At 38.6% G+C, this 14,530-nt stretch overlaps 1 protein-coding gene across 3 annotated transcripts in view; it reads right to left on the reverse strand.

Moving 5' to 3' along the window:
- The window catches only part of LOC124168483 (mucin-17), a 60,814-nt gene that overhangs the window by 20,110 nt on the left and 26,174 nt on the right, over positions 1-14,530 (reverse strand). For all 3 annotated transcript variants that reach the window (XM_046546769.1, XM_046546768.1, XM_046546767.1), the window contains 3 exons: positions 12,896-13,229; positions 6,683-7,024; positions 38-526 (listed from right to left, as the gene is read on the reverse strand). In XM_046546769.1, the coding sequence (XP_046402725.1) occupies positions 38-526; positions 6,683-7,024; positions 12,896-13,229 (1,165 nt within the window). The remainder of the gene's footprint in view (positions 1-37; positions 527-6,682; positions 7,025-12,895; positions 13,230-14,530) is intronic.

Genomic DNA, 14,530 nt, shown 5'->3' on the forward strand with positions numbered 1-14,530 from the left:
TCCAGTGAAGTCAGAATATCTGATCACAATAGCTCACCATGAACTTGATGTGTGGTAAGCCCAGGCTGTCCAACAGGCCTGATTGTCGTGATTGATGCAGGTGAGGCCGGAGCGACGGTCACCACAGACGAAGGGGCTGAGGGTGCCACTGATGACGAGGAAATGACGGCAGCTGACACCGCCTGGATTGGTACGAACGATGAAGCAGCATTCCCTGGAATGGTAGCCATGGCTGTGCCACCACCGGCACCTGCTGTACCGGAGAAGGGCCTGGCCACACCCACAGTGTAACCACTCGTTCCATAATAATATGTTGTGGTCGGGAGGGCGTAGGTAGCAGCAGTGTTGGTCGACGTCACCACTGTGATGGTCGTGGACGGGTTGGTCGACGATGGGACCGTTGATGACAGTGTGGATGGCGGCGATGGCGACGTCGTTAATTGCTGTTGCTGGACAACGGTGGTGGGACCGCTTCCGACAACCACCTGAGATCTTTCCCCTCGTGGAACTGCTGTGATTGGTGGAGCTGTAAGCGAGGGGGAGGGCAAAATGGAAGCTTGAGCACACTTCTTCCAAAATACCCACAACTGAGACAAGTTTGGTACCATGATTTCGGCAAAGTGTGGGGCCAAAAATGAAAATGGTGAGCAGAGGAAATTTTCGTGGCAACAAAATGGAATCCATTTATGCTGAGAAGATGGCCGGGTTCCCTACTAGAAAACATCACAATTAGCTCAATCACTGTACATCATGGCATGTAAGGCACATTTTGGACATATCAAAACTCACGATAAGAAAGGAAAAATCAGATATTAATAACAATTAAGTAACTCCTACAGATTAGTTAAACATAATTTATATTCATTCCTAAGTACATTTTCTCCACTTATTATCTGGATTGCAGCAACCTAGGGAAAAAATATCTGACACTGGTTTATATCACTCAAAGAGAATAAGCAGAATTCTCATCTACCCCAAACTCGCTTGTTACCCAAATTTAAGCAAATTTCTCATCATGCTATTTCCTCACCGTCACCTCAATAGGAACAACTACTTAAAGTTATCCATAATTATTTTTTTTAAATAAATGTGAAAGAATTCTGGTACATAGAGTTCAGTACAGTAGACTCCATCCAATCAGACCTCTTACTGGAATACACACCTGATATGATAAATGATAACTGGTTAGTCTGATAAAACATGCATACACAAACTTAAAACCTCATGTGCGTAACATAAAGAAGATACTTGTAAGATCACACAAATTACTACAAAATACCAAGAGCTTGAAGATTGCATGATAACCCACAGAAGATGAGAAGCTGTTATACTAAAAAAAAATCAAGTAATTTACAGTTCTTTGTTTCACAAACCTATAACTTATTTACTACGTGGAAAGACAGAATTGTAATTAAATAAATATACCATTGCACACCATAAGGCTACTAAATTTCTCTCCAAGTGATCATAAGCTCCTCCATCTCATTTGAAATGGAAAATATGGTTTCTCATGTTTTTTTGGCATAGGAAAATTTCATGCATACAATGAATACGTGTATGCATACATACATAATATATTTTTAGAAAAATAAACATTTCCTATAAAATACAAACTGTATCAGCCAACAAATAGGGATGTGTATTTGTATTACACATCACAAATATTGCGATGCTTAATTCAATCACTATTGAGATTCTATCTTAAATAGAAACAGCATGTCACCTTCACTTTCACAATGCCTTTATGACAAACCAATTTTTTGATGCAGTCCAGCAAATTTACTAATGATACATTATTTTTCCATATTTTGTTTGACTTATACAAAATCTACACACAGGAAGGTCCACTGAGCCATTATCATCCTGATTTGAGGAAAATAATATTATCTGCGGTTATAAAAAATAGAATATGCATTTATATACATGAATTCAGTGTAACACCTATGGATCAATTCAAAACACCATACATGATGCTACATAATTATCAAAAGCCCTTTAAAAATTTATCTCGACATTTTATGTAATTATAAATGAAAGAAATCTTATCAGAAAGAACTATGTACAAGAAATGACATTTATGAGTTGGATGACATTATATGTTTATTGGATTGAAAATTATGGACACTAAAAAAATTATTCACGGTTTCCAAATATAGGGATATGATTCTCTAGTTTTAAAATTACGTAGAATGGCAGGGTGAAATTCTTTCCATAATGATTAAGAATATTCCCATGTAAATTTAGTATGCAATAATAACAACCACAGGGGATCAAACCATTATTTTTCTGAAACCAAATCTATTGCCTAGATATTCATAGAAAATGATATATAAGTTGATTTTAAATATGTATCAACTCTATGCCCACATGTAACACTAGCACTTCAAGGAGATTATCTTGACACTTGACCAATTACGCCAATTCTTCAAGTTTTAATGGTGCATGATAACCATGTTTTACACACTAACCAACAGTAAAATCTGGGTTAGATTAAAATGGCAATTAAATTATATAAGTAACCGGTGGAAAGTGGATTTTAAATATAACTTGCTGGTGAGAATGCCTTTGCAAGAATTGCAGGTACTATGACTTCCATAAGTTTGCAAAAGCATTTACACTCATTATTTTAACCACCAAATTTAAAACTTTACTCTTTGATTTTACAGTTTTTGGGATCATTTAAACTAAATAAGGACAGAAGTCACACAGAACAAGTTACTTGTACAATTCAAAAGCCAATAAAACCTCACCATAAGAGATCTGAAGGGGGGAGTCTCCTGAATGAACTCAACGTCCTGTCTTGTCTACAAAACTGATATCACCTTACATGCCATGACATACAGCAATACATTATAAATTAAAAATGGGGAAACTATGCTGGACACATTAACCATTTATTATACGATGGGATATGTTTCTGATGAGGTTTAATGAAGGAAAGGAGGGAGAATGAAAATAAACTTAAGATTGATATCAGAGCACTCTCTCATGGAAAGGACAATGGGACCATATTTTTACGTCCCATTTGGCGGATGGTGTCCAGCTCCTGAAGTGCTCTCCACCCATGAATGGACTGGACCACCAATGAAAAATCCACACCTCCAGGTTTTGAACCCGGGCCCTCCGAATGGGAAGCCAGTATTTTCAACACCACCAATCCATTCATCAAGAGGGGAAAGGTTTGAAGTTTAACCTAAAAATATGGAATTGTTACAAACATTACCTTCTTGTTCTTAAATAAAAAAAATTCCGACAAGACACACAACGAACGAACGGGCAGGCAGCATTGCATTGAAAAGTGAGACCAAACTATGGCGGTCTTTCAGAAAATTTCGGGAATGCTAGCAAATGGCAGAGGAAGTCATTTGATGAGAGTAGTCACAAATCTGTGGCCATGCGTCATTGAGAGGCCCTTGGCCACTTTCAAATCCATTCAGGGTTGTTACAAGATTTGCGAATTTGTATTCTTAATTTAAGTATACAGGGATTACGGTCTGGCCGCCGAGAGTTGTCTGATGACTTTTAGAAGGGTCTAGTTTGGGGTGGGGGCAAGGTTGCCTGGTGAGAAAGCGAAACGCCTCCGTCACATGTAAACAAAAGGGTTCCCTTAACCTGCTCCCATCGTCCATAAGCGATCGCCTTAGCAGACTGCTCCAATCGTCTATTGACGATTTCAACTATTCTTCTACTCTCCCTGTCCATGTGTGCTTAGAAGTTCTTCCTTTGACAAGTAGATGTCATGCGGACATCATTTTGACCTCTTTTTATTTTTATTGCCCTAAATATTTTTGAAACATTTTTTCCTTTAGTAAAAAGTTATAATTGATAAAATTATGCAAAAATAAAAAAATTATTATTATTATTATTTTTTTTGCGCCTCTGGGGAGCTCTATTTCAGGTTATTGGCGCAGTTAAAGGGTTAAGAAAGCAGCCAGAAGGGACGACGAGTGTGAAGGACCCAAAGGAAGAATCTTCCGTTTAGGTGATTCGAAGAAAGGGCTTGTTTTGGGGGCTCAGGCTTGTTTCAGTGCTCCATATGCATGTGACAACGTTGTATGACTAGGCAAGGGTGTGAGGTGCGTTTGGGGGACAGCGATTGGCTGCAAACCGTGCTGGCGCAAGGTTCTCCTCCCCTCTATTTGAACTTCAAACGGACAACTCTCGCCGACTGGACTGTAGCCACGGTGATAGCTTCACGGAATCACCCACAATGCACAAATTGTGCAAAAAAATCCACAGAGAAAAAAAAAGAGCATTCCGGTCAAGGCAAATGATTTTTTCCTCAGTGGATTTTTTGCACAATATGTATTCCTAAATTTCTCATGAAAAAAATTCTTCATTTCCAATTACTTCTTCATAATATCCTCTACGTGAGGATGCTTTAACTTTTTTTTAGACTAAGACTCAATAAAAAACACATTTCTTTTAAAAACACACTCAAATCATTATCAATATGGAGCCCTTCTAGCACGTACATGCTTCAAGTTTCGATTTAATACTAAAATTATTTCAAAATCGATTTATTAACAATTAACAGAAAAAAACAGTTGTTGGTAAACTTAATTCTTCGGAGTAATTCACATTAAGTTCAAATTTTCCAAGAGAGAAACAATGTGAAGCTGTGAATGGAGTGGAGGAATTTGCTTCTAGAATTTCTAAGAGGGAAGATAAAATAATAAATATTAGGCAATACAGTACAAACAATGCTATGTCAAGAGATGTGATTAGAACCTACATTTTCCTTAAGCGAGAGAAATGGTTTCATAATGAATCCAAGTATTTCCAAAGGCAAATCCACCATTCATGTTCCCAAGTTAGAGATGCTAGACCTCAAACTAGCCGAAAGTGTAGAGCTTATTCTGATTCAACATTACACGAAATAATGGAAGGAAATATCTAGCTAGCTACAAACTAACTAGCAGTGTACCTTTTCGGAGACATTCAGAAGTCCAATTACAAAGCGAAAATTCCGCAGAGGAGATAACATTTGCTTTGACAAAGATAAAAAACCCGATCACCCATATTTGTACCAAGTGTTCTTCTATTTGAAATACCAAGGTTGGTAGCAAGTAGGCTGACAGCCTTTGCAGTTCAAGAGGTGTAACACCTGGTGAGAATTTGGAAGATTCGGGTTCAAATCCTGGTAGAGGCAAATAATTTTTTATCTGTGGAACATTCACACTGTCATTATGTAAATTTTCACGGATATTGTGGATTAAATTCCCTCAATTTTATATGATTACCCAGTCTTGTAACAACCCTGTTCATCAAATGGCTGAGGAACCTATTTGATGGGAATGGTCACAAACCTGCGGCCACACATCAATAAATGACTCCTTACCATTCTTGAATCCATTTCATCAAGCAACCACGAGTGACACGATTCAAAGCAATGAAACAATGGCTCAACGTCAGAATAAAAATCCTGTACCCATTCCCTGCTTACCATTCATAGGTTGAAAACGTAGATTTGGGGTAGAGAGACGGTCACTGTGGGTGAAAGTCTCATTGTCGTCTGCATCATCTACTGCATATGCAAATGACAGCACATTAATTCATCATATAAACAAGGTGAAAGGCTGTTTCTATGAATGAAAGTCATCATCATCATGTCATCAACTGAGTATTACTCACCACTTTTTTATGCTTGCACATAAGATGTCCACCTATGAACTGACAAAACCTTCATACAGCAGGTCTTCCATTTTGGCATGATGATAATTTTTTTTGCTTCAATAAACTCATTGCACAGCCTCTTTAACCTGAGACATACTTAATTTTGCTGCAGGCTGCCCATCTCCATTTCTGCTGAACGACTAACAAATTACCTTTATATGTCATCATCCAGCTTTATTTAAATATAAATGCTTCAATGACTACGGGATAATCACTTAAAACATAACATATTGAGACGTATGTCTATGGTAAATCTCATTTTGCATGCAATACTTCAACATATGGGGCACATCCTAGAAAAGTATGCATTCATAATATAGTTTAAGGAATGTAGGAAAAAAGAACAATATAACCTTTCCCTTGAGGTGACTTTCTATTAACCGTTCTCATGATGAGGATTTTGAAATTTGCTTATTCACATCAGAGCAAGTTTGCCGTTGAAATAAGAAAGTAAACGACTTTCAAGTATTGGAATAAAATGAAAGGAGGAGAAAAGATTGGGAATCAGAATTTGAACTCAACTAATGCACGTCAATAAATATACCCCACGCGAACAGCAAAACTGACTGCACAAATAATTTTGACATTAAAAAGCAATTACTGGGGACTAGCCAGTAGTGTATCTTCGCGGAGTCAGTAGTAAGTCCACTAGAATTACGAAACATACAAAGAGGAAAATCATTCGCATTACCTAGGATTCCAACCAAAACCTCCCGAATTTGTGCCAGGAGTTCTACCACTTGAACTACTATAGCATCTACTTCCTTGAGGAATATTGATGTCATTTCCCCTGATCAAAAACTGCAAGTCAGTGTATGAATTCTGTGGATGGATAGTAAACTACAATTTCAACAAAAGTCAACACGCAGCTATTACATGTAAACATCAGAGCTGCAAAAGTCATTGTCCTTTAATTCCAATTCCCAGCCTTCACACCTTCTTGAGACTACACTATATAATTAGTAAATGAATTACATTCACTGTCATTACTAGATAATTCCCTTACCTGGTGATGCTCTAGGGTGACTCGCATGAATATAAACCCCTTGAGTAGCTTGGTGTTGCAATGACACCAGTGGCTGGTGGCCAGAATGGTCACCTGTTGAAGAAACATCCAAACCAACTCGCCCCAGGCTTAGGGTGGCAAGTGGGGAGGTGAAGACCTTTCCCACAGGCACACCAGTCGAGGCTGAGGTGACAGAGGGTGTCGCAGATGCAAGTGGGGAAGGCGATGAGGTGGTGGCCGCAACAGCAGATGGAGAGGGAATTGCAGGAACCGAGAGCATGGTTGCGGGCCGACCCAGGGCCTGCCCAGCCACCACTGGTACAGTTGGACCAGTATACGTCACTGCATTACAACAATGAAAAAGATGATGAATTTTACAATGGGGATTCTGAAATTTTAATATTAAGAATAATTTATTATGTATCTATTTACTTCATAACTGTTAACATTATTAAAGCGGAAATAATTCAGGGCTTTAGGCAGCCTCAAAGGTACAAGCACCTGTATTGAGACTGCCTTCTGTAAATAAATACAGTAAACTCTTGATTTTACGAAGTCAGTGGGACCGGAAAATCGGCACTTCGTAAAATCGAGTTTCGTAAATTCAAACCTTTTTCATAAGTCACGAAAAAAATGTTCGCTTTTGTTTCTTCCGCCGTTTTTTGTCTTTAGTGGTCTTATTTAAATGTTTTCGGTGGTTATTCTCGGTATAATTCATAGAAAAGGCTTTTTGTTATCGATTTATGATGTGAAAAATCGTTAAATAATTATACCACCATAAAATTCCCACATCTTGTTCATACTTCAACATCAACGATCGCTTAAGAAATTCCCGACCAGTTTATAAAATGTAATCAAATAATGAATTGCAAAGTTTATTATAAGAATTTAATGTTATAAATTTGTGGTTAGGAGCGAATAACAACTATTAAGTTCGCGTAAGATAGATATTTGTTTCCAGCACCCACGGAATGTTAGCGGCAGCCGGCCTAACCGCCATTTATGTCGCCCTCTATCGCTCAGTGACGAGAAAAAGAAAAACGAGGACCTCCACCCGTTTCTTAAATAACCTTCGTAAGTTAATATTTCTAGTTACTCTGTATATTCAGTTGAATGTGCTATCTTTTCCATTGGTTATTTTTGTTGAGATTCAGTTACGATTCTAAATTTCGTAGGATATGATTATCTTCTGGCAAATATTTGAAGTAAATTCTGTTTGAGCTCTCCGTCCGGATACTGTGCTCCATCATCTTCGCAGACGTTGCTACGAAAGACTTTATTCTTCATCCGGACCATATTCTTCGTACCGGGTGTGAAGTGCTATGTTCATATAGTATTTCTCTCTCTTCTTTTATGCCGACAGGAGCAAGGTTCCAACCGGAAAACGACAGGAGAAACATCTTCCATTATCGGAGAAATAAAGAGGGAAACGTTATTATCCGCATTGATTGTTTTTCTACAAGAGATGTTTCATCATTTCTCAACGTGTGTGAAGTATTGGTTCACTTGCGTGAATTCCCAAAAATGACACGCAAAAACCTGTACATTCACCTCATTTACTTTTCGTGTCCCTTTCTCTTCCGTATTGAAAGTTATGCAAAGAATCATTGACGTAGAGAAAAGATTTTCTTAGCTTTAGCACTAAAAATAGTCGCGCAATAATCGTAAATAAATATAGTGAGGAAAGAGCAAAGAAAATAATTTCAATTGAAACGTCAGCAGAGAAGAAGAGAGAGAATTATAAGCGCGGCGCCATTTCCCTGATAGTGGAAGATACTTCTTCAGCCTCTCTCCTGTTAATAACTTACCCCCGTTGCAGGTAAAGATGAACCATGCCCTTCTCCACAATCGGGGAAAGTTCCCAGTGGGTGGGGTGAATAAGAGTGGGATGGGGATTGCCTGATGAAAGAAGTGTGGTCAGCACAAAGGAGTGGTGAACAGTGGTGAAGGGGGGCAGGAGAAAGAAGGGTGGGGAAATGGCCTTCAGCTCTGCCTCAGTCTACGTTTGGGGGGCCGTATTTTTTGCGACGCACTCGACCTCTGTCACCTTAGGGGGGAGGGAGTGAATGGGAAATGCTGGGGAAGGAGGGGTTTGGGATGCGTAAGATGGGTGTCAGCAAGATCAGCTGAAGGTCGCGGGAGGAAGTAAACAAAGACTTTGGAAAGAAAGATCTCTCGGCATGGGAAAACGGGGAGACGCGCGAGAAGAAAGTTCACGGTTAGAAGTGCGTCTTCATTACGAGTAGACTGAAAAATAAGTTGGTGGTTAATAGAGCCCAATACTTAAGATATTTAAGTTGTTTATTCAGGAAGGCTATTATATACACGAAAAGATACTACTAAAATATCAATTATTTTTTTCCTTTTTGCCCTTCTCCATCGCCGCTTCCACCATGGTTTCTCACTTGCATAAATGGGAATGAAATTGGGGACATAACTCGTTAGCCAGATCAATATATCTTAATGTTTGGAGGGCAGCGGGTACTTCTTTTTTATTTGGTGAAATTACTTCACTTTCATCTTCGTCTTCACTGCTATTATGACTAGTCCCGGCCGCTGCTTCTTCCGACGCATGTACCGGCGTCCCATTGTCGCAAGCCCGGAGATCATCGTCAAGGGCAATATAATCGTTTGATGTTGCGCGCTGTGCTCTTCCTGCTTTTTCCAAGAATTTTTCAAAATCATCTTTTAAGCCTCTAATCTCCTCCGCGATTTTATCCGCTGCTGCTTCCTGAATGTATAACGTAACGAATCAACCATAGCCGTGATATTATAGCAGTAGAATTACTAGTAGGCTAGTTGTATCAATTACCAACCTCGAGAACATCCTCATGATGCGTTATCAAAGGGAATCCGGCCGATTTCCAGCAATTTGCGATTGTAGTGGAGGAAATAAAGTACGTCTTTGAACCGTGTTTCTGCGATGAAAAATGACAATTTTATTAACTTGGCCATTTTAGCAAAGTTAACAAAGTCGTTATTCCTCATCGCAGAAACACGGTTCAGAGACGTACTTGAATGCCTGATAGGCAGGAGTGCGATGCAAACAATTATTTTTGATGATGGCATTGATTGATAGATTTTCAAAATGCAGTCAGAGCGGTCACTTTTGGGGAGAAAAGGCCCCACGCTCGGAGGGTCGAAGAGAGGGGCCAGCGAGGGTGAGCTCGTCGAGGAAAGGGTCCCGGATTAGGGATCCTTCGAAGTGCTTCGGCGAAAAGTAGTCAAGTAGTCTTCGAAGTACGTTCACAGCAGCCTGCCTTGCGAACGTACCAGGTACGTTCACAGCAGTGCAAAGGGTTAATTAGGAGTGTACGAAATACCCCGCTCGACCTTCCTGACATGTTATACTACGAAGTATTGTCGATGCGATGTTTACGAATAGGCACGTAAATAGGGGCATTATATCTGTCGCGATATTTTAATTAAGTCCTACTTCCCCTAAATTCCCACCGTGAGGTTTTAGGCGAACCCTTTCTCTCCAAAGTTGCACTATCATTTACGATTTCACACTTTTGATGAACCACAGTTGGAAGCGCTGATTTTTTTTAGCTACTTACGCCGGCGTAACTAGTTTTGTTGACAAATATTTCGCCATAGTTCGTATAAACGAATGCCTTTTGCTCCTGGGGACCGATCCGAGGTTCGTAAATTCGAAACATTTCGTATAATCGAAACTTCGTATAATCGAATAGCACCATGTATTTACCATAGGCTTTTCGCCGGGACCGCACTATCACTTCGTATAATCGAAAACTTCGTAAAATCCTGCTTCGTATAATCGAGAGTTTACTGTACATGCCAATGATTGTCAGGGTATGTCCACAGTTTAAATATGATAATAAAAGTTTCTTTCAATGGTGTCATTCAATGAGAGCTAAAATTCTAATTCATTGAGAGAATTCAGTAGATAGAAGGGAAAAATGGGCATTGAAGAAAAAAATCCTCCCCCTTCAAATTTATTTAACAATTATGTAACCACTTTATAGCACTACTAAAAATATTTTACAATTGTGTAACCACTACCAATTACACCACTACAAAAAGCAAAAGTAAACTATCGAAAAACGTTATAATGGAATACCACACACTTAAGAATGAGTCGGTGATTTTTTTCTTTAACGGGGAATTCCAGTGAAAATGGATGATTATGTGATAAAAAATATCCTTCGTGCTAAAAATTAAAGCGAAAGCAGTTCTTCTCTAACCTCCATATTATTCTTAAATTCCACTTTGAAAATCGTATAAAAATCTTGTGCTCCAAACAACCCATCTGGCTGAGCGTGACGTCAGAGTCCAGTAAACAATACGTTTACGTGGTGCCAGAAGACTATTTTTCTGTTTTAGAAAAACCTGTGTATCTCAATGAAATTTACTTTTTCATAGGATTATATGTTAATTTCATTACTGTCATGTGAAATATTTATCCTGAATAATTTACAGGTTTTAAGAATGTATGCATACTGGAAGATGCAGCACAGTCTTGATAAATAGAGCTTATTACTTTTTCATCCTCCTCATCTACGGCAATTTCCACAGTATAAGATTATTAATCTCACTTTATGTTCTGGTGTCACCTTAGTACCAACAGTGCAAATGCTCAAATTTATTTAACCCAACAAACTGCTGAAACACCGTATGTCCCTCTTCCAGACCTTAGGAATGCCAAGTATATCGGCGTAAAATATGATCCGTTTTATTTCTCCAAAACGTTAACTTCACATATTCCAGTATTGCACCAAGTACACATTAAAAGCAATAAGTAAAGGACAGTAGTTAAATGAAATATAAACCAAGCTTTAGATTACTAGCGAAGGAAATTGTTGATTTAATTTATGTTGCATTCCAATTTTGCGGCTTCTAAACTCCGCGCTGAGAAATCTTCATTACTGCAGAAGAAATAAGCGATCATGAATTAATCTACCTTCAGAATGCTCCCACAAAAAATGCATCTTTATGAAGTTGGAGACAGCCTTTGCGCAAAACAAGTACCGTAAAAACTTTTAAACTCTTCACAACTGTATTTGACACACCATTCAATTAATGATTTAGTATCGTCATTGATGTTTGTTATCGTCATTACTGTTTTGTTATTGCCGTGGAGCGAATCTGTTTACTCGCATTCTGACATCACAGGGCGTTTTTGTAGCGCGAAAGAATTTAGCAATTTTTGCAAACTTAGAAGCTCTGTAGCAACAAGAATACTGAGAATTGTGAAGTCATATTTTGCATAAGTTAATAACTTTAACTTACTTATCTAGACATGTTGAAAAAAATCACCTTTTTAATTTTAAGAGAGCACCCTATTGTTTTTCCCTTGAAAATGACACGCAAGTGTTGAAACTGGCTGGAGTTAATCAAATAAAAGTTGTGCAGACGTATCAAAGTTTTTCAGCTAATTATTTCACCGAGATAAGCACATTCCATCGGTTGCTATGTAAAATGTTAAACAATGTAACAATGAGACCATCAAAGAAATTGACAACAGGGTGGTTTCCTATTATTTTTTTATTGCCTAAATCAAAAGATTATTACTCCTGGAGTACGTATCTCATGCTTTTAGATTTTTAAATGACGATATCTATTTTTCGCAATTAAATGAAAAGTGAAAATTTTCAAGTGCGCGAAAACACGGTGGCTAAGTATGAATGCCGGGACATCGTTCTGGTTCCCGCTGCCGGAAGTGAGGTGACCTTGGGGCGAGGCTTTGAGCGCTGATACAACGCAGGATGCTAGCAGGTAGCCGAGTGCCCTGCTAGCTGGTAGCGCTTGGCTTAAATAAGGATTATTAATACCTTATCAAGCGAAGAAAAGTTTCCGACCTTAGCCAGTTTTTATAGGTGATTATTAAGACATGTTTCCCTGAGCTCTGTGCCTCATGCAAGCAATGGTAATCTCAGACAACGTAAAACTCCTATCTACTCGTATAGAAACTAGGTCCCTGTGACGTCACGTGGAGTGGCTTCGCATGGGCGCCAATCTGGCCTTTTTCAAATTCGGTTAAAATTGACCATTGCCATTCGTCTAAACCGGTACTTCTAAAACCAAATAATTTGTGTATTATGAATACACTAATGGTGGGTAACGAGTCGCGATCAATGCCTTTCGCTTTCTTTGACGAAGGAAACTACCCTATTAACTACAGGAATTACATGATCCCTAACTGAAGATTGACCATTCAAAAACTGCAAAATTACTGGGAGATCATCTTACATGCTCTGGTCACCACAGTGGTGATGGCAATGGCTGTGCCTTGATGTTGCTGAACTGAATGCTGTGCATGCTGTGGCTGGGCTTGCTGGTGCACGGCACTGAGAGGAACGACTGCATGGATGGTGGCGCCACCCTGGGGTGTGGCTGTTGCCTGAAGAGGCACATGTTGCGGTGATTGAGATGAAGATGGGGCTGATGATGGAGGTGTTGACGCGCTTGTACTAGATGGTGCCCCATGGGACTGTTGGCCAGATGCTGATGTTGAAGATGGGACTTGTACTGGAACCTGTGTGATCTGGATGGATGACGGTCCATGGACAGGCTGAGCTATCACCTGAAGGACAAAGATTCCAGACTCATATAATTTCAACCAATTTGGCTTCACTTCGTGGAATAATTTTAAAGTTACTCTACTAACTCTTTTCTTTCAATTGACTCAAATTGAACAGCTCAGTCAAAGATGTGGAAAATTAATGTGAATTGAACAGATGGCAATTATCCATAGTTTCACAAGTGCATGATACATTTCAACTGTTCAGTCATTATCAAGTATACTGTGACAACAAAAATTGACAATGATACATATTAAATGAAATAATTATAATTAAACTGATAATGACTAAAATGTCAAAATGCATAATACATTGGTAATACTATAGAAAAGTGCCTTTCGATTATCATAATAACTTTCCCCATCTCTCGCCTATTATAGATACAATTTAATTAAAATTAATTTGAAATAAAGTCCAATTGAATTCTCCTGCCTCCAATAAAACACATCATGCAATGACTAAAATTGGGATATAGCTATGTGGCTAAAACATAAGTCACACCTGAAGACCTCATATATACACACATGTATTCCCACTAAACTGTCAGGAAATATTAATCAGGGGTTGACTATTGATCAAGTGTTCCAAACTGGATGATTTTTTTCTAACACCCAATATTTCACAAATATGAAGAGGGCAGAAAGAAAGTGCAGAGAGTCCACTTCACGTAAATACATTAACCAAGTATTTGAACCATAGACCTTAAGTTTAGCAGCTAAGGTTGGGTCTGATAATAAAGCTAGCTACAATCGACTCCTTGATCTTCATTTGAAACGGAACAACCTTCAGGCTGAATAACTTCAGCATGACTATTTTTTATTTAACATAAATTCCTGCATATGACAGGTGAAAAGAACAAAATGATTGTTTCCATCACAGCAAAATATGTATACTTTTTCAGGCATAAAAGAAACCATTTCCAAAATGAATGGACTTCATCATTACTCTGAGAGCAGAAATACTATTTAAATTATTTTCACAGAAGCTGTTTAACTACATATATAACAACCATATCAATCCATTTGAGGATAGAATTGAAAATGAGAATGGGAATATTCTTAGTGGGATTAAGAATGAAGGGAGACCAAATGGATACGAGAACTAATGGAGCATCGCACAAAAAAAGAAAATCCAAGATCAACATTTTCCACGCAGATTATTCATCTTAAAAACAAACAATCCTGTGAATCACTTCAGTCCACTTACAGCGGCTGGAAATTCTCCCACAAAAAAATTAGTCCACTCATTTGATCAGGGGAAGTCTACTACTTCTGCAAACTTCCCACTTCAACGTGCGACGCAC

Source organism: Ischnura elegans, chromosome 11 (assembly GCF_921293095.1).
Source record: "Ischnura elegans chromosome 11, ioIscEleg1.1, whole genome shotgun sequence".
Lineage (NCBI taxonomy): Eukaryota > Metazoa > Arthropoda > Insecta > Odonata > Coenagrionidae > Ischnura > Ischnura elegans.